Source organism: Lepisosteus oculatus, chromosome 4, assembly GCF_040954835.1.
Source record: "Lepisosteus oculatus isolate fLepOcu1 chromosome 4, fLepOcu1.hap2, whole genome shotgun sequence".
NCBI classification, from domain to species: domain Eukaryota; kingdom Metazoa; phylum Chordata; class Actinopteri; order Semionotiformes; family Lepisosteidae; genus Lepisosteus; species Lepisosteus oculatus.
In genome coordinates, this window is record NC_090699.1 from 66,314,249 (window position 1) to 66,333,802 (window position 19,554).

The following is a 19,554-nucleotide window of genomic DNA, read 5'->3' on the forward strand; positions in this document are numbered from 1 at the left end:
CACTGAACCTCACACACGCACACTGAAACTCATACACACACACACTGAACATTACACACACAACCCTATTCATCAGCTCTCTCTCACACACACACACACAAACCTGTGGTAAGAATGTATAAAGGAGGTGGTGATGAAATTCTTCCCTTCGAAATCAGTTTCGCTTTGTTTTCTAAGGTACTGCGTTTGAATGAGTTGAGTCCGAAGTCCACCTACACGCAGCCCCCCCCTGCAGAAACACATGCCCTCGGTGCCTGGCAACCAGCTGGGCTGCCCTGCGGACTTGTTTACGCGAGGCAGTCGGTGTCGGCCCGCCAGTCTGGCAGGCTGCTCATGAGTGACGACGCCCCCCGCAGGTGTCCCCCGCAGGACTTGCTTGGAGCTGGGACTCCCAACAGAAGGACCGTTGTCTTTATCAGCCTGTTGTTGACAGAAGCGGACCAGCGCTGTGTTTGCAGTTCAGGAGCTGTACAAAACTCATTTCCTTGCACACGGTTAACAGCTGGACTGCTCATTCATTAACAACCTTTACTGCTGTGTACCTCCAGTTGTAAAGGGAGAAAAACCTGTTGTAACTCTTTATTACCTTTGTTATGTGCTCTGCCCTGACATTTTTATCTGTCCAGGACGTCTGTGTAACTAAGAAATGAACTGCTGTTCTTGTCTGTTACTCAGGGTTTTATGTTTTTAATTTGACATTTGTTTCCTACTGTCACGGCAATGTCTGTGGCCACCATGTGTTGAAATGCTAACGATCAGTCTAGGAGGGGGCTCATTAATCCAAAGATCTTGTCAGCTGTTTCTGAAAAGATCCCTCCGGCTGCAAGAGCACGGCTGGTTGTGGTTGCTCCAGACACCCCCCACCCTTTGTGTAAAGACGCCTGTCCTGTTCTCACTGACTTTGAGCCATTTGACTCCTGGCCTTCTGTACTGAGTATGCAGTGTTTCCCAGCTCCTGCCCCCCCCCACTTTTCAAAGCAGCCCCAGGACAGCAGGCAGGGCCGCAGTCGTCACACGGTGTAGGAGAAACGCGCACAGGTATTTCAGCAACGCGCTGCCTAGGATTGAGGAAGTGAGTCATCACAGGCCCATCCACATTTCCATGAGGTTGAAGAAGATGCATATCTGCCAAACCAGTTTGTGTCCCAGACAGGAGCAGGGGAGCAAGTTTTGCATTGCTGGCTCACAGCCCTGGGGCTCAATTCCGCAGCCAGGGTGCTGTCTGCGTGGAGTCTGCATGTTCTCCCTGCGTTTCCGTGGGGTTCCTCCCAGAGTCCAGAGACTCGCTGGTGGGTCGACTGGCCCCGGTGTGAGTGTGTGTTTGTGTGTCCTGTGCAGGGTGTACCCCATTTTGTGCCTCTTGTTTGCCCAGTTAGGCTCCGACACCCCCTATGAGCCTGTCGTGTATCCAGTGATCAGAAAACCGATGGATGTAAGTGCTCTTTGTTTTTAATGGAAAGTCACACATAAGACAGTGCATTTCAAAACTAACTGTCCAAATTCCTGGACTGAAGAGATGTAACATTTTCACACTTCCTTCTCACGACCCACGCAGCCAGGAACCGAAACGGGCCTGGGCCGGCCCGACAGCGGCTCTCTCAGCCGGCCAGGCGTCTCTGTTCTCCCTGGGGGGGGCAGCACTGCGTGCCACGGCACATTACAACAGAGGCGAAAAGAAATACAACGTTAGCTCAGTCTACAATAGCAACAGGCCTGTGAGGGCTGGAGTGGACTCCCTCAGGGCAGTGAGAGGACACTTCTAGACAGCAGGAGGACTTCTCTCCAGCGAGCACTCAGGAGGAATGGACACAGGCCTCAGGGGCCGAAGGACAGTTCTGTGTTGAACAGCGTCAGTATAGAAGCGCCAGTGTTCCTGCACCGAGGATGAATGAAGCTCCAGAGCCAGCTGGAATCTCACCAGCTGTATTGAGGAGAAGAGAGATGTTATTCACAAGCCGCTGACGTAAGTCTTTCACCCGTTTGTTCCTGTTTCATTCTGAGCAAGAGAAAACCCAGGAGGAAGCGGCTTGAGTCCGAGAACAGGAGGAGCTTCTGGCCACAAGCGCGGGCGGCGGCGGGGGTCTGGAACAGCCGGCCAGCTGTGGTGCTGAAGCCGACGCCCCGGTTTGATTGGATGGGATCCTCCCGTCATGACAGGAGGCACTATTTTACACAAAGAGTTGTGGGAGTGTGGAACACTGCCCAGCCATGCTGTTGAAGCCGACACCCTGGTTTCTTCCAAGACAGTTGGACGAGATCCTAGGATCCAATAACTGAACTGGGACATGTATACACCTCACTTATCCAGCATCGCAAGGAGCACCACTTAAGCACATTGTGAGAGGTGTTGCTGGGGTCTGTTAATTTAGCCTTCAACAAAAGTCACGCTAAGATGCCATAAAGCTGACTTGCTTTAGCAGCTCCAGTGACTTAACACTACATAATAAAAGACAGGAACAACACCCACAAACAGGATAAACCAGACCAATGTCTGCTGCCTATCAAAGGACAGAACCTAGAGCACAACAGAGCAGGACAAGAAGGAATTACATATCAAAGAACAGGACAAGCACTCAGATCGTGAAACAAACTTTCTTCTAACTGTATGTAAGAGCTGGGAAACCCTTGCAGTTTGTCTGTTCTGTGGGGCCGACCCAGCGCGCGTTCTTGGACTTATTGAGCTCGATAAAACTGAATCTGCACAAGACAACTACTAACAACTACTAACTAGCAAACTGGCTAAATAGCCAGATAGCGTCCTGTCTCAAGCTCTCCTGTATGAAGTTCAGCACTAATCTGCTGTAGTTTTAAGGTCCTGCTGCAGTGGTCCAGTGCAGAAGCACTCAGGGAGTGGTGCCCAGACCACCGCCACCACGCTGTCTCTCTGACCACGCCCCCGCGTGCTGGAAGCCCCGCCCCACTGCCAGTCAGGGCCACGCCTCCTGTCGCCGTGGCACCCTGAGCTTGTCCTCCTGTTCACCGGCGTGAGCTCCTCCTCTTCCCCTTCCTGTGGTCGTGGTGACCTTTGCCCCGCCGGTGCCGCTCCTCCTGTCGCCAGGGAGACCACAGCCACGCCGCCAGCTGGCACGCCAGTCTGTGTGCCAGGGTCTTGGTCAGGAGCCGGGCCCAGCAGCGCCGGCAGCCCCCTCTGCCCCCCTGCAGCTCCTCCACCAGTCTCCCGAAATCGCGGGGCAGCCGGTAGTGGGGGAGCCCGCTGAGTCTCTGGGGTATGTCCCGACTGTGGCAGAGCCCCGTGAAAGACACCAGGGCAAACTCCCCACCGCCACCGCCTCCCAGCTCGCTCAGCAGACAGGCCAGGGCGGCCTGGAGCACCGGGCTGGTGTAAGAGCAGGGCCCCTGCTTGGTCCCGCTCCCCTCCTCCCCCTCTCTTCCCGCACAGAGCCTCCACTCTTCCTCCGCTCTCCGGGCCGCCCCCTTTGGCCTCTTCGCTCCCTGCTCCCTCTTCTTCCTTCCCCGTCCTTCTCCGCATCTCCTGTTCGCTCTTCCCGCTCGTCTCCCTCTCTTCTCCTTTCCTTCTCCTTCTGCAGCTCCTCTCTCTTTCCTCCTCCTCTCCTCCCCCTCTGTCTCTTCCTCCTGTCTCCTGCTGCTCCTCTCTCCCTCTCTTCCTCCCCCTCCCTCTCCACCAGCTCGACCTCCTCTCCAGCGCTGGTACACTTCCCTGCCCTCGGGGCTCCAGGCTATCAGCACCCTGCCTTCTGCCCTCCTCACGGCCTCTCTCTGCCCGTACAGCCAGGGCACGGGTCCCAGCTGCGCCAGCGCCCCCTGGGCCCAGTGGGACAGCTGCACCTCGCAGCACAGCTCCCTCTGCAGGAGGGAGGCCAGAGCGCACACCGCGGACACCTGGGGCTCCGAGTCCGAGGAGCTCACCAGCAGCACGGGCTTGTGCTGCCAGACAGGGCCTGCAGGGGGAGGCAGAGAGAACAGGTCAGGCACAGACACGGGGAGTCGAACCGGCTCTCCCTCCTCACCCTCCCCTCTCTCTCTTCGTGTTTGCATCTTCTCCGCAGGTTTCTCTCTCCTTTCGCTCTGTGAGGAGGAGGCAGGGCGTGCAATCTGCCCCCCTGCTCCTCGTGAAACTTGTTTGCACCTTAACTCACTTCTGAAAAGCGCTCATGACCGGAAATAACCGCCAAGCGATGGATTATATGGCTGAAGCCAGCAGTGCCTCTGGAGCCCCCCCACAGGCCCACCTGACAGTCTCCTCCGGACGCCCAGGTATCCCAGGAACAGCAGCAGCGTCGCGGAGAAGGACAGGATGAGAGTGGCCAGAGCCATGAGTCCGAGCCTCCCGTTGGGATCTAAGGAAGAATCGACAGGAATGAGAGCAGGTCATCCGTCTGCTGACACGGGAGTCTCACCCGGCGGTTTCCTCAAGGGTCCGGAGGATCCTGTCAACAGCTGGGGTGGGAACTGTGTCCCAGACATAAAAACAAGCTTTGTTTTATATAGCGCCTTAAAAAGTTACGTCTCAAAGTGCTTTACATTAGGTATAAAGGAAAGAAAAAAACAGTTATAAGGACAGCAAATTACAATGTAAGGACATACAAGAAAGGCTATCGGTTATAATGCACCAGAGGTTAAAAAATGGAGCAGAGAGAGACGCTAATTTAGCAAAGCCCTTCTGAAGGAGGAGGTTTCGAGTCTGGGCTTGAAAGTGCTGGGGGTAGGCGAACACAGACAGGGTAACTGCCCTGGCCTGACGCAGATGACGGAGGAGCCGAGCAGCATGACCTCAGTCTAGTTGCACTTTGAGTGAAGGAAAGTTTGAGTCGCCCAGGTTTTTATATCAGAGAAGGAATCTGCATACTCGCTTCTCTTTGTGTGAAAATGTACATTCTCATCTGGCAGCACAGGGAGTCCTGGACAGCTGCGCACACTGCTCCTGTTTTTCTTCGTGAAGTGGGATGAAGTCAGAACACCCAGCAAGCACCAACATGAAACACGGGAGAACACGCAAACTCCACACAGAAGAACCCCCTCCCTCTGGAACAGACAGGGGCCCAGCCAGGACACCGGGGCTGGAGGGCAGCAGAGCTGACCTGCCCCGTTGCTGGGCTGCCCGCTCTGAACTCCCTGCTCCCAATCCCTGGCCCACTCCTGACAGCAGAAGAGACACTCACTGTAAGGGCACAGCAGGGTCTTCGCCGAGAACGCCACGTCTGTACGCCACACCTGGGGGACACAGGAAGGGACAGTCAGGGGCAGGAGGGGCTATTCTTTCTATCTTTCTACCCTTTTATATCTTTTGTGGACGCAGACACCTGAAGAAGTACTGAACTGGGAGAGAGGAACAGAGGGCAGAGAGCCAGTAGGGGGCGCTCTTGCCTCCGGACACAGATTTCCAGACCAATGTCCCAGGAGTTAGTAACAGTGTAAGGGTGGTATATTATGTTGATGATGAAGTCTACAGTACCCATCCGTAACTGATACAGTCCTGATCTTCATGGGATTTTGCCTTTGAAAGCGGGAGGTACTGTATATTACAAAAATGATGATTGAAGAGGGATGTCCTGTAGTAGCGTACATTACCACTGTAAGTCAGTATTTAATGATCAGTTTATTGAGCTCCAATCTAAATAATACTAAGGGCTGGTTTCGTCATATGGCAAAGCCCTCTGGGTTAAACATGAAAAATAGAGACCAGCACCACCTAACCAGCCCTTAACCACCAGTGTTTGTGGTTCAGGCCTGTTTACCCAGCTGTTCAAGAGGACTATAAAACAGACAGATAAGATTTAGGAGGGTCACACACAGCTCACTGAAGACTCTGCTGCGGTGACTTTGCTCTGGTCTCTGAGCATTCTGAGCACTGGAACCTGCTCCCCTCCAAGTCGTCTCAGTTCTCTCAGTAGCCTGTCGGTGGGGGACAGTCCCTGAAGGTCTGGGATGTACTGTATCTGGCTGCTCTTCTCTGGACAGACTGTTGAGCAGCAGCATCTCCGATTTATCCTGAAGACCAGAGCTGTGCACACAGCACGAAGTCCTGTCCCCCAACATTCACATCCCCCCCAAAACACAAAGCCACACAAACGTCCCCTCACATTTCAGAACAGCCCATCTGAAGACAGGGGAGACATACCTGCACGCAAAGCCAGGGGCCCGGAGAGCTCAGAGTCATGCGCAGCTCCGTGGCGTTCGAACTCGAGTCCTGCAGGACAGAGCGCAGCGTTAACCCCCGAAGGAGCAGACCTCAGCAGCACCTTTCGCAACGCTGCATGCTTATGCAGTCTCCTCCCACGTCCTCCTCAGCTGGAGACCAGGGAGACCGGGCTCCCTTGACCCCCTGCACAGCCTCAGCGATCGCCCCCGTCTGCAGCTCCTGGCCCCCGCTCTCTCACCAGCGAGGCGCTGTGCACGGGCGCCACAGGGATGCAGCGCCCCTCCTCGCGGCGGCACAGCCCGGCACTGAAGGATGCTGGGACGCCAGAGGTGATGCGCAGGTGCTGGAGCGAGCCGGCAGGCGTGACCTCCGCTGTCCAGTCCGTGTCTCCTGGAGCACAGGGGAGAGACATTCAGCCACAGGCTGCAGAGAGGCCAGGCCATCGCCCCGAGCTGTCGTGAGAATTACTGCCCAGGCTCCTTCAGCGCCTGGCAGACAACAGTTACACTCCATCTATAAATAACTGGGTTCCATGGGTAAGGGAATCAGAACGTCTTGACCCACCTGGGCCAAAGGGACACTCTACGTGGTAGCTGTCTTTGTAGGATAACTGCAGGGAGAAGGAAACAAGCAGGTCTGTCACAACTCAAAACAAGCACTGAAACACACACAAGCACACTCATGCACAGCAACACATACTTACACACACTCCCTGAGCCTCACACACACACTCATCAGTTCAGTTCAATTTATTGTCATGTGCACAGGTGCCATGATGTGCTTGTTTGCATGTCTGCTCCCATACAGAGACATTAAGGAAACACCAACAACATAAACACAGAACAGCAGCAGCAGCAACAACAACAAGTTAAATAACATACATCTTAGAAAAAAGATGCTATCCATCCACTCATCCACACACACACGATCACACATTTCCACTGACTGCTACCAACTCCCACAGACTCTCACTTACTGTTGCCCACTCTGCCCATGAGTAGCTCCACACAGTTAAGTCCTATTAACAAGTCTGTGCACTTTTAAATATGAAAGAAAACTCTGTTTGGCCACAGAACAAGTCCTTCCCACCCTGAGCGAGGGGCCCCCGTCCCCGATGTACGATACTCACCTGGACACACAGCTGTGGGTGTCTGTCCACTCCGGAGATTGTGTACACCTGAGGGAGGGAGGAGGGGGGTCACAGTCTTTCTAGAACCGTCTCAGACACCAGCCGCTCACTGGGGTCCAGTTTGGGATTGTTAACCAGTCTGTTTCCCCATTCAATGATTTTAGTAAAATACATGAGTTCACAGCCTCCTTCTTGCTCTACGATTTGGTATTGAGACTATAACTCCCCTCAGCAGTTACAGTAATCTTGCTTGATCTATAATTAATACGCACTCTTAGACTGTCTGTTGTAGATTCATTATTGTTATTCTCTGTAGTGCTATCAATATTAGTAACAGTACTGCTGTAGTAGTGTTACTCACAGAGTCTTCCCTCTTCAGTGTGGAGTTGACTATCACTCTGCATGCACTGGGTGCAGTTTCACTGTCTCTCCAGCAGAGGGAGGCAGAGCTGTCTGGTAGAGGGCAGGGAGAGTCCCACCTCAGGGTCAGCGTGCTGCCTGACCTCTGACCCAGGAAGTGAAGAGTGCTGGATCGCCACAAATCATCAGCCCGTGCTGGAATAAACCAGAGCTGAAGTTAACTGAAACTGAAAAACTGTTCAGTTCAAGTGACAAATTCAGGGAGATAAATTGTTAAAGCTGCAGGAATACAGGATGCCTGCATAGGGGAACACAATCCTATGGACAATACTGGTCCAGATGAGTATCAGTTCCTCCAGACAGGGGTTTACAAGCAGCAGTTCTGGACTCACTCAGAGCACATGGTCTGAGTACTGAGATTGTCAGAAGGATCGATTAAGTTCCCCATAAATGATCAATTCTCAAACTGCTGTAGAGAGTAGGAGTACCACAGGGATGTGTACTAGGACCACTGCTCTAATTAGTATATATATGGAATCTCAATCCTGGTGTTGTTAGTAAACTAGACAGGTTCGCAGATGATCTCAAATGAAACTGAAAAAGGTTTAGATACAATTCAGGACTGGACTGAACAAACACCTGGCAGATGATGTTTAATGGAGACAAGTGCAGGGTTTTGCATGCAGGCAGTAAAAACATAGACTGTAAATACAAATGGGGAAACTGAGACAGAAGAGGCCGCTTATGGAAAAGACTGAGGTGTTCATGTTGACACATCATTTCCATCTTCTAGACACTACAGAAAGCAATAAAAAGGCAAATTGTAGGATTTAAAATTACTGCCCCCCTGGCCTTTACTGATCTTGGCCTCCTAATAATCCCCCTCTATGAACTGGCTTCATCACTCTGCTCTCCTCCCCACTGATAGCTGCTGTGTGGTGAGCGTTCTGGCGCACTATGGCTGCCGTTGCATCATCCAGGTGGGGCTGCACACAGGTGGGGGTGGAGGGGATCCCCATTACCTGTAAAGCGCTTTGAGTGGAGTGTCCAGAAAAGCAGTATAGAAGTGTAAGGATATTTATTTAATATTCTTATGACTGTATGCCTTCCACATCACTTACGTCAGCAGCCATATCACCCTGCAACTCACAACTGGCAACCCACTGAAGCTAAGCAGGTGTGAGCCTGGTCAGTACCTGGATGGGAGACCTCCTGGGAAAAACTAAGGTTGCTGCTGGAAGAGGTGTTAGTGGGGCCAGCAGGGGGCGCTCACCCTGCGGTCCATGTGGGTCCTAATGCCCCAGTATAGTGACGGGGACACTATACTGTAAACAGGCCCCGTCCTTCGGTTGAGACGTAAAACCGAGGTCCTGACTCTCTGTGGTCATTAAAAATCCCAGGGCGCTTCTCGAAAAGAGTAGGGGTGTAACCCCGGTGTCCTGGCCAAATTTCCCCCCTGGCCTTTACCCCATCATGGCCTCCTAATAATCCTAATAATAACGGGGACACTATACTGTAAACAGGCCCCGTCCTTCGGATGAGACGTAAAACTGAGGTCCTGACTCTCTGTGGTCATTAAAAATCCCAGGGCGCTTCTCGAAAAGAGTAGGGGTGTAACCCCGGTGTCCTGGCCAAATTTCCCCCCTGGCCTTTACCCCATCATGGCCTCCTAATAATCCCCCTCTATGAATTGGCTTCATTACTCTGCTCTCATCCCCACTGATAGCTGATGTGTGGTGAGCGTTCTGGCGCACTATGGCTGCCGTCGCATCATCCAGGTGGATGCTGCACATTGGTGGTGGTGGAGGGGAGTCCCCATTACCTGTAAAGCGCTTTGAGTGGAGTGTCCAGAAAAGCGCTATATAAGTGTAAGCAATTATTATTATAATTATTATTATTAATCTGTCCACCACAGTTGTACTTGATGTATGTACTGTGCTCCCTCTGGTGGTCACAATCGACACAGCACCCTCTACTGACTCAGTTCAGTGGCTGACGGCACCCGTGTGTGTGTGTGAGAGAGAGAGAAGGCCTTCAGGAAGCTCAGAGAGAAGGACACACTCACTGTCCCAGGGCTGGTCCTTCAGGGGGCAGGCTGTCCGGCGCCAGTGGTCGTACCCCAGACGATACACCTGCAGAAAGAGGTGTGCGCAGGCTGAGAGACAGACAGCTGTAAGTCTGCAGTCCAGTGTGTGATTCGTGCTGCCTTGACTGTTCCAAGGATGAAATGCCTCTCTGCTAGCGGGGCTCCACTGGGAGAACGATCTCCCCTTCTCTCTGTGTCCCGTGTCTCCTCCTCTGACCCCCCGCCCCGCTCTGGCAGCTGAGGGAGTCGGACTCTTACCTCCACACACAGGCAGGGCAGCAGGAGGGGGAAGGACAGGTGGGCGCTCAGAGCCTCGCTGGGGTCCACCTGCGACACACAGAGGGTCAGGAGGGGTACGGAGACGCCTGGCTCTCCGCGCTCCTGGGCAGAGGAGCCCGGGACAGGAGCGGGCGCAGGCCTGCGACACACAGAGGACACTCGACTGGCTCTGCAGGCAAGGGGTAGGAACCTCACCGCTGTCAGGACCGGAGCGAGACAGAGAAGAGGACAGAGAGAAGCAGGCTGCGAGTACACAGACAGGTGTCCTCACCAGGCCAGTGACCGGGGGGGAGAGGTCATCACAGACGATGAAGTGCTGGTAGCACAGCCGCGCCTTCAGCACTGGCCCAGGGAGCACAGACACCACCAGGGCGCGAGCAGGTCCATCCAGGGTCACGTTGAACATGGGGCCTGCAGTGAGTGCCAAGCACACCAGAGTGTGTGAGAGCACACGCTGCACCCTCCAGCTCACACGCTGCACCCTCCAGCTCACACGCTGCACCCTCGAGCACACGCTGCACCCTCGAGCTCACACGCTGCACCCTCGAGCACACGCTGCACCCTCGAGCTCACACGCTGCACCCTCCAGCTCACACGCTGCACCCTCGAGCTCACACGCTGCACCCTCGAGCTCACACGCTGCACCCTCCAGCTCACACGCTGCACCCTCCAGCTCACACGCTGCACCCTCCAGCACACGCTGCACCCTCGAGCACACACGCTGCACCCTCGAGCTCACACGCTGCACCCTCCAGCTCACACGCTGCACCCTCGAGCTCACACGCTGCACCCTCCAGCTCACACGCTGCACCCTCCAGCACACGCTGCACCCTCGAGCACACACGCTGCACCCTCGAGCTCACACGCCGCACCCTCGAGCTCACACGCCGCACCCTCCAGCTCACACGCCGCACCCTCCAGCTCACACGCCGCACCCTCCAGCTCACACGCTGCACCCTCGAGCTCACACGCTGCACCCTCCAGCTCACACGCTGCACCCTCGAGCTCACACGCCGCACCCTCCAGCACACGCTGCACCCTCGAGCTCACACGCTGCACCCTCCAGCTCACACGCTGCACCCTCCAGCTCACACGCTGCACCCTCCAGCTCACACGCTGCACCCTCCAGCTCACACGCTGCACCCTCGAGCTCACACGCTGCAGCCTCCAGCTCACACGCTTCACCCTCCAGCTCACACGCTGCACCCTCCAGCTCACACGCTGCACCCTCGAGCACACGCTGCACCCTCGAGCACACACGCCGCACCCTCGAGCTCACACGCCGCACCCTCCAGCACACACGCTGCACCCTCCAGCTCACACGCTGCACCCTCCAGCACACGCTGCACCCTCCAGCACACGCTGCACCCTCCAGCTCACACGCTGCACCCTCGAGCTCACACGCCGCACCCTCCAGCACACACGCTGCACCCTCCAGCTCACACGCTGCACCCTCCAGCACACACGCTGCACCCTCGAGCTCACACGCTGCACCCTCCAGCACACACGCTGCACCCTCCAGCACTTTATAGCAGTGGGAGTTCACGATTTCCCAACAGGTACAAAAACAAGGTGTGGGCTGTTAGTGTCCCAGACTGAACACTGCTACTTCTTTACAGGAACTGAATCTAATTACCTGACGTTGTAATATTCAATTACATCCAACAATGTACTGCAACTTACTGCTGTAGTGTAGAATAAACTGTTGTACTGTCATACGCCACAACAGAGTAAACTCAAATAAAATATTGGACACTGCAATCTGCTATAATGAATAGAACATCACATGGTGAACTCCTGCACTCCTGCAATGTTCTCAGGCTGCTCCCTGCAGTGACAGTGTGTTGGGCCGTACCTCTCTCGCTGTCCTCCACCGTGTAGGCCACGCTCACCGGCTCCTGGAGCTCACTGCTAGACACAGACACCAGGACATCACGCCCCCCCTCTGCCTCAAAACACTCATAGGACAGCTGCCACTGAGAGGGACAGACAGACAGAGAGAGAGAGTGATACAGTGAGGAGCACAGGAGCACAAAGAGGCACTGAGAGACATAGGAGTACAGAAAGACACAAGGACACAGAGAGGCATAGAGACACAGGGAGACACAGCGAGACGCAGCGGGACAGAAAGATGCATAAAGACACAGAAAGACGCAGAAAGACACATGGAGACGCAGAGAGACGCAGAAGTACAGAGAGACACAGAGGGAGACAGGAGTACAGAGAGACACAGGGCCAGTCAGATTCAGCAGACAGACACATCTTACAGTTCTGGGTGTGTGTGACGAATTCAGCTGTGGGTCTGGGGGCTCCAGTATCTTCCAAGCCCTTCTCTGCTCCTGCCACTGACAGACAGAGGGGAGAGGGAAGAGAGGAGAGAGAGCCGATCAGAGCCGTCCATGCAGCACGCAGGACAGAGCCGGTGGCGGAGGGGAAAAACAGATGAGGGGTTTCTTACTTTCCAGGTTTCTGTAGTGGCACGGCGTCTCCCGCGCACCCTGACCTCCCAGTGGCGGTTGCTGCTCAGCTCCAGGAAGTCCAGCACAATGTTTCTGGGCAGAACTGAGAGCAGAAGATGGGACACGTGCAATGAGGGAGACTGAGCGAGAGGGGGCGACAGAGAGCAGTGAAAGCAGAGCCGGGGGCGGGGCGGGGACAAGGACCACTCTGTGCTGCCTGCGTTCAGAAGCCAGCAGCTGGCGGAGTGCTGCAGGGACAGAGGTCTCCACCAGAGGGCGAAAGAGCTCCGCCTTGGAGACGTGGCTTGAACTGCAGGAGTGTTTTCTGGGCTCTCGGAGATCATTACGAGAACAGGCAGCAGGGAGAGCTTGGCGTGATATTCTTGATTTCACTGTTTGCTGCAGTTAATGACCTGTGATGTGAGGATGGTGAGGAAGAGCGCAGGGGGCCCCCTGTCCAGGGGCCAGAGACTCACCCCTGCAGGGCAGCGCCACCTGGGCCCTGACACAGGTGCTGCAGTGGGCCCGTCCGGGCGGGCACAGCGTCAGTGTCGAGAGGGACAGGCTGGGCCTGGCCTCCGGCTCCGGCCCGGTCCGGTGAGGGTCTGGAGGAGAGAGAGGCCGGGGTCAGATTCTGCACCTCCAGCGGCCCCCATGAGGAGCCAACGTGTCAGAGCGAATCCAGCGCCACCTGCAGGGCGGGAGCAGGGCTGCGTCCAGGCACAGCGCAGGAAGGACTCCTCTTCCCACGGCGCCTGTGTGTGTCCTGCTCAGGCGCTCCACAGACCCGCCAAGTCAAGGAACTTACCAGCCAGCTCTCGGACCTGCAGAGACAGAGAGCAGAGAGAGAGAGGGCGTTGGCAGCGCTGCACAGAGGAAGCTTGTCAAAGGGCTGTTGAGCAACACCTCAGTTTTACAGAAGGAGAAAAAAAACTTCCGCAAAACACGACGCAGGTTTTGCATTCATGCGGAGGAACTGTGGGGGTGACAGCTGGGATGGCCCGACAGAACAGCGGCTCTGCGTCTGCAGACACCCCTCTTGTGGGAAGAAGAGCAACAACTGCAGCCCAGACTCCGACGGGTGTCCCTGAGCCTCCGGCACCACCGCTGTTCGTAGTGCTCCTCTGCGTCTCCCTGCTCATACTCCCCAATATCCCCACTGCAGTCCAGCTCAAACCCCAGTATTCACCAATCCCCACCGCAGTCTAGACTGAACCCCAGTATTCACCAATCCCCACCACAGTCCAGCTCAAACCCCAATATTCACCTGTCCCCACCGCAGTCCAGACTGAACCCCAATATTCACCCATCCCCACCGCAGTCCAGCTGGAACCCCAATATATACAGTAGAGCCTCAGAAAAAATTACAGGAGATTGAGACACAGCAACTCCAGGTGCCGACCCGTCTGCACAGCCCGTGGGCACTGGAGACATCTCCCGGGCTTCGGTACCGACGGGACGGACCAACGGACACCGCGAATCCACGAGGAGATCCAGAAACGTTTAAACTGGGCGGGGAAGGGGGGGGAACCAAGGAAAAGAAAATGAAAATGAAGTTTCATGGGAGCAAAGACCAAGGGAGAAGCGAGACGGCCGAGCTGGGAGCAGCAGGCAGGAGGCAGCCACGCTGGGGGGTGACGTCACTGGAATTCGGTAAAAGTCCAACAGATCACGGAGCAGCTTCTTCCTCCAGGCAACATGACCACTGGACAGCCAACCTGCAGCTCCTTTAGCAAATCACCTGTAGTGGCCTCATGGCCATGGGCACACTGCACTCCCTGGACACAGAGCAGCTCAACTCATATTGAGTCTTGTCTGAGTTTATTTCATTCAATTTCTATTACATTATTATCTATTATTATGTCACCTTAATTCGTTACAAATATTTTTTATTTTTCTCTCCCCCCCCCCCTGTGAGCTCGTAGAGAAGACATTTCATTACCAGCAACCACTGCTGCATTGTTGTGCCTTTGATCAATAAAGTTTGATTGAATGATTGATTGATTGAGTCCCAGAGAGCTGCTCAGCTGAAACTGCTGGGGAGGAATAACGTCGGCAGACACGCTCCCTTCCGGAGAGACGGCACAGCACTCTATGCCAAAGACCTCACAGGTTCGGGAACGACAGCTAGAGGAATTAGGAGTCTCCGTATCCCTGCGGAGTTGAATAACATTCCAAAGCTGCAGAGTTGGGACAATACCGTAGAGCACCAGACACAGCTGTTGATCATGATTCAGCAAGGAAACCCACAGCATTCGTCCGCGCGCCGTTCCTGCTGGTTTGTGCTGGAAAAGCAGCGCCTGACGTGCTCTCGTCTTGAAGACAGAGTCTTTTTCAGGGTGCGGCGTCACTCAGCCCCCCTACAACGGCGACAAGAGTCATGTGTGGCCCTGAATAAAGAAGGCGCTATATCTCGGGAGTGAAAGCGGTACTTTCAACGGCACAGGCGCTGCAGAACGCGGTGAGTTTCATCGTTTGCGCTGGACGCAGGAGGGCCAACTTTGCCGAGGTCTCTAACTCAACACCGTGTGATGAAATGAAGAAGAAGCAGTGTTTGTGCGAGACTCGAGGTGCCCTCACTGCAGGGGCCAACACGGAGAGCGACGGCTCCCGCCCAGCTCGCCAGAGGGCCTTCAAGAGGAAGCCTCCTCCAGATCTGCTCGCCGGGCCCTGGAGACTGCCGGGGCAAAGGGAAGTGAGAGAGCCGGGATTACAACACGCTTTAAAGCACACTCTGAAACTGAGCTGGCCGACTTGAAATCTGATGTTTACGATTTCCGGAAAGCTGACTTGAGAGGAACACGGTACAGAACAAGAGAAGTGAAATGGGACAAAACTGAGATTGAGTCCGTGGAGAAAGGACAGCAGCAGATTAAACCGACTCTGCTCGAAGCACGAAGCAAATAAATCGAAACGTAAAACACAATATCCCCAAGGGCTGAACAAATCAATGAGGAAAAAAAGGAAAAAGAAAACGCTTCACAAAAAATATTAAAAACAACAGGATCCAGTGAAAGAAAGGGAACTCAACGACTTGCAACACAGTTTAAAATATTAGACAGGCCAAGAAAGAGCTGTCAAGGAATATTACAAGACAGGCTGGGAGAAATAAAAAGCCAGTTCAGCAACAGGCCTGTGAAGGCTGGAGTGGACTGCCTCAGGGCAGTGAGAGGACACTTCTAGACAGCAGGAGGACTTCTCTCCAGCGAGCACTCAGGAGGAATGGACACAGGCCTCAGGGGCCGAAGGACAGTTCTGTGTTGAACAGCGTCAGTATAGAAGCGCCAGTTTTCCTGCACCGAGGATGAATGAAGCTCCAGAGCCAGCTGGAATCTCACCAGCTGTATTGATGAGAAGTTATTCACATGTGGCTCTTTTAACAGTCTCCCGAGACAGGGCTTGAACCTGGGACTAGTGACCTGCTCACATCATGCACATCCACAGCAAGAGTGACAAAGCCCAGCCAAGTCACGGCTTAACAATAAGTCTGACTTCTGTCACATGTAAACCGCTACAGGTAAACTAAGGATCACCTGTATGGAAACAAGATTCTAGGAAACCGTCAACATGGATTTAGAAAGGGCCGATTTTGTCGAACGTGTCTGAACAAGTAACAGTAGGAATGGATACACAGACTGGGCATACAGTATGATGTGGTGCAGTTAGATTTTCTGAATGGTTTTGATAAAGATCTTCACAAATGATTAATTCTCAAATTGCGAGCAGTAGGCATACTGGGAAAAGTGGGCGATCAGACTAAGAATTGGTCATGAAATAAAAGACAGAGGGCACACACTGAGGGTGAACACGCAAAACAGAGGGCTACCGCAGGCCGAGTACCAGGACCACTAATTACTTTATATCAGGAATCTAGATCCTGGTGTCGTTAGTAAACTAGACAGGTTCGCAGATGATCTCAAGTGAGGAGGATTAGCAAACACTGCAGAGGCAGTAAATGAAACTGAAAAAAGGTTTAGATACGATTCAGGACTGAGCAAACACGTGGCAGATGATGTTTAGCGAAGACATGTGCAGGGTTTTGCATGCAGACAGTAAAAACACTGAGGGTAACTGAGGTGTTTATGTTGACACAGCATTTACATCTTCTAGACTCAGCTGGAGGCAAAGCAATAAAATGCTGAGATCTACAGTTAAAAGTGTAGAATTTAAATGTAACGGATGCCGCGAGTGTATAAAGATCTGGTAAGCACTGATTTATTACACGATTGTCTGCAATCCTGGTCCCCCCCGGTCTAGAAAAGATGTTGCTGCTCTGGAATGGAGAAGAGCAGCCAGATCCACTCTGGGGCCCAGAGGACAGTCCTGCTCTGAGCAGCTGCAGGGACTGGACCTCTAGTCTGGGCCCGGGGACTGTGAGGAGACCTGATACCTGTCTTCACAATCCTCCGGGACACTGACAGAGTCACGCCAGCGCGCTTCTCCAGAGCGAACCGAGGGACACAGACCCGAGGAAGAGCAGAACACGCGTCCTTACACGGAGGGGTGTGGGAGAACGGAACTCCACCGCACTGAGCTGCGCAGCCCCACGCTGCTGGAGCCGACAGCGGTCCATTTACTGCCAACTGCCTGCTTAGGATATCGTATGTTCTCATCGTGACCGGGGTCACCCACAAACCCCAAAACCCTGCTGCGGACCCCGCCGTGCTCTTACGAGTGTGATGGCGAGATTGTTCCTCCTCAGCTCCCGTCCCACGGCCGGCGCCACGAGGATCAGCGCGAGCGCGGCGAGTCCCAGCGCGAGCTCCATCCCTCCGGCTCAGCCTCGAGCCCCGCGGGGCCACGTCCACGGGCGACGGGGAACGAGCGCGAGGCGAGCCCTTCAGGAGTCACGCCGCTCAGGAAGTGGCACGTGTTTTGACTCGCAGGGGATCGGGCCGTCACAGTTCCGTGTGGGTGGGGAAGCCGAAAGATTAAAAACTGTTTCCCGAACGTCGTGCTGAGCTTGTGTCACGTAGGTAAAGCCCAGGTATCGGCGTGTTTGTCCGGTTTTTACCAATCCGAGCCGCATCTGCGAGGCTGTGCGGTCTGTCCTTCACTCGCGGTGATCTTGAAGACTCACAGTGCGCTCCTGTTTTTCTCTTCTGGACAAGGACGAGAAAAACAACTTCTCCCGTCGCCTTGCGGCAGCCGGTAAATGGGACTGTCTGTTTGTGTCCGGCAATATTTCAGAAATGCAGCCCCACCTCCTGCCTGTAGCGCAGCAACACCACAGGTGCCGTGTTACCGAGACTGTTGAAGTGACGCGCAGAACTGCTACAACCAGACCCCAGTAACTCTCCTGCCGCTACAACCAGACCCCAGTAACTCTCCTGCTGCTACAATCAGACCCCAGTAACTCTCCTGCCGCTACAACCAGACCCCAGTAACTCTCCTGCTGCTACAACCAGACCCCAGTAACTCTCCTGCCGCTACAACCAGACCCCAGTAACTCTCCTGCTGCTACAATCAGACCCCAGTAACTCTCCTGCCGCTACAACCAGACCCCAGTAACTCTCCTGCCGCTACAACCAGACCCCAGTAACTCTCCTGCCGCTACAATCAGACCCCAGTAACTCTCCTGCCGCTACAACCAGACCCCAGTAAAGCGCTTTGAGTGGAGTGTCCAGAAAAGCGCTATATAAGTGTAAACAACTATTATAATTATTACAACCAGACCCCAGTAACTCACATGTGGTAATCTGTTCTACACAGCTGTGCTGCCGTATTCTAGACGTATTCTAGAATACGGAGTGACTGATGAAATCTAATCTGACTGTTGTGTGCTGCCCTGTGGTTTCCATTAACCAGAGTTATTTAACAGCCCAGATAAACCTCACTCTTCCAGGAAACGCCAAGTCGTTAGTGTAGGAGAGCTCAGGGGGAGGGGACTTTAGAAATTGACTAACCTTTTGAAGAAGATGAAAATGTAAATATCTTGTGCTTTTATTTCAGTGGTTTTTGAGAAGCCGGCGCCTTTATCTAATCTGATCAGCACATGTCGCCCTGACGCAGATGTGCTCTGCCTTTATCAACGCACAGCATTTATCGGAAAATACATTTGCTGCGGTTTTATGTGTAGACGAGATCACACAACCTAGATTTGCCAGTGGAAAGTAGCTACAGTCAAGAACACTTTTGCTGCTCATGTTTGAAAGGAGAGGCCTCAGAAGGACTGGTGAGAGACAAGGTCCCGAAAAATCTCTACCTCCTGACACACACACCTAATGTGCATACACCCTGACACACACACCTAATGTGCATACACCCTGACACACACACCTAATGTGCATACACCCTGACACACACCCTCTATCACAGCACGCACACACCCTGACACAGGTGAGTGTGCAGGACTCCAGGCAGGCGTGCAGTCTCTGCAGGTGAGTGTGCAGGACTCCAGGCAGGCGTGCAGTCTCTGCAGGTGAGTGTGCAGGACTCCAGGCAGGTGTGCAGTCTCTGCAGGTGAGCGTGCAGGACTCCAGGCAGGTGTGCAGTCTCTGCAGGTGAGTGTGCAGGACTCCAGGCAGGTGTGCAGTCTCTGCAGGTGAGTGTGCAGGACTCCAGGCAGGCGTGCAGTCTCTGCAGGTGAGCGTGCAGGACTCCAGGCAGGCGTGCAGTCTCTGCAGGTGAGTGTGCAGGACTCCAGGCAGGTGTGCAGTCTCTGCAGGTGAGTGTGCAGGACTCCAGGCAGGTGTGCAGTCTCTGCAGGTGAGTGTGCAGGACTCCAGGCAGGCGTGGGTTAGCGTGAGACCAGTTTAAAGTGCATCATGTCAGGCGACGGCGTCCGATTGGCGTTTCCCCCTCTTTCTGCACGTGTCGGAGTGAGAGTGCCCCGGGCCTACGAACAGCACAATCTGGCCCTGGCTCTACCCAGAATACTGGCACCGCAACCAATTAAACCAATTAAACTCACCAGCTGAATCAATTAACTAACGAGGATGAAATTTCCTGCCTTTGTCTTCCTGGAAACTGGACCGTCCTGTCCTCTGTCCCGCAGGTGAATATACAGCTTTACTCAACCTGTTTTTCCAGAGACACAATCCCACACAACCGGCCTCCCCGCCCCCCTACTCACACTGAGAGCTCTGGGGCCTGAAGGCACTGGCCTGTTTGCGCTGAG

The 19,554-nt window shown here is 54.2% G+C and overlaps 1 protein-coding gene across 1 annotated transcript; it reads right to left on the reverse strand.

Annotated features, from left to right (window-relative positions):
• Positions 1-2,875: 2,875 nt before the first annotated feature.
• LOC107077445 (interleukin-17 receptor E) lies at positions 2,876-18,178 on the reverse strand. The gene is made up of 17 exons (XM_069189647.1): positions 17,107-18,178; positions 13,243-13,258; positions 12,911-13,039; positions 12,434-12,537; positions 12,243-12,320; positions 11,831-11,951; positions 10,247-10,386; positions 9,955-10,023; positions 9,676-9,742; positions 7,612-7,805; positions 7,251-7,298; positions 6,686-6,731; positions 6,360-6,511; positions 6,101-6,169; positions 5,142-5,193; positions 4,212-4,319; positions 2,876-3,920 (listed from the first exon to the last, which is right to left on the reverse strand). Exons 1-17 carry the CDS (start codon positions 17,200-17,202, stop codon positions 2,977-2,979), a joined length of 2,433 nt encoding a protein of 810 aa, XP_069045748.1. The 5' UTR covers positions 17,203-18,178; the 3' UTR covers positions 2,876-2,976.
• Positions 18,179-19,554: the final 1,376 nt, after the last annotated feature.

What these genes read in the sequence shown, in the direction of transcription:
- LOC107077445 (XM_069189647.1), bottom strand. Translation starts at nt 17,202, where the DNA reads ATGGAGCTCGCGCTGGGACTCGCCGCGCTCGCGCTGATCCTCGTGGCG. An exon ending in GGTGGCGCTGCCCTGCAGGG is followed by an intron (nt 12,538 to 12,910) that starts GTGAGTCTCTGG and finishes TTCTGCTCTCAG; the next exon opens with TTCTGCCCAGAAACATTGTG. An exon ending in GCCCCTGGCTTTGCGTGCAG is followed by an intron (nt 5,194 to 6,100) that starts GTATGTCTCCCC and finishes TGTGTCCCCCAG; the next exon opens with GTGTGGCGTACAGACGTGGC.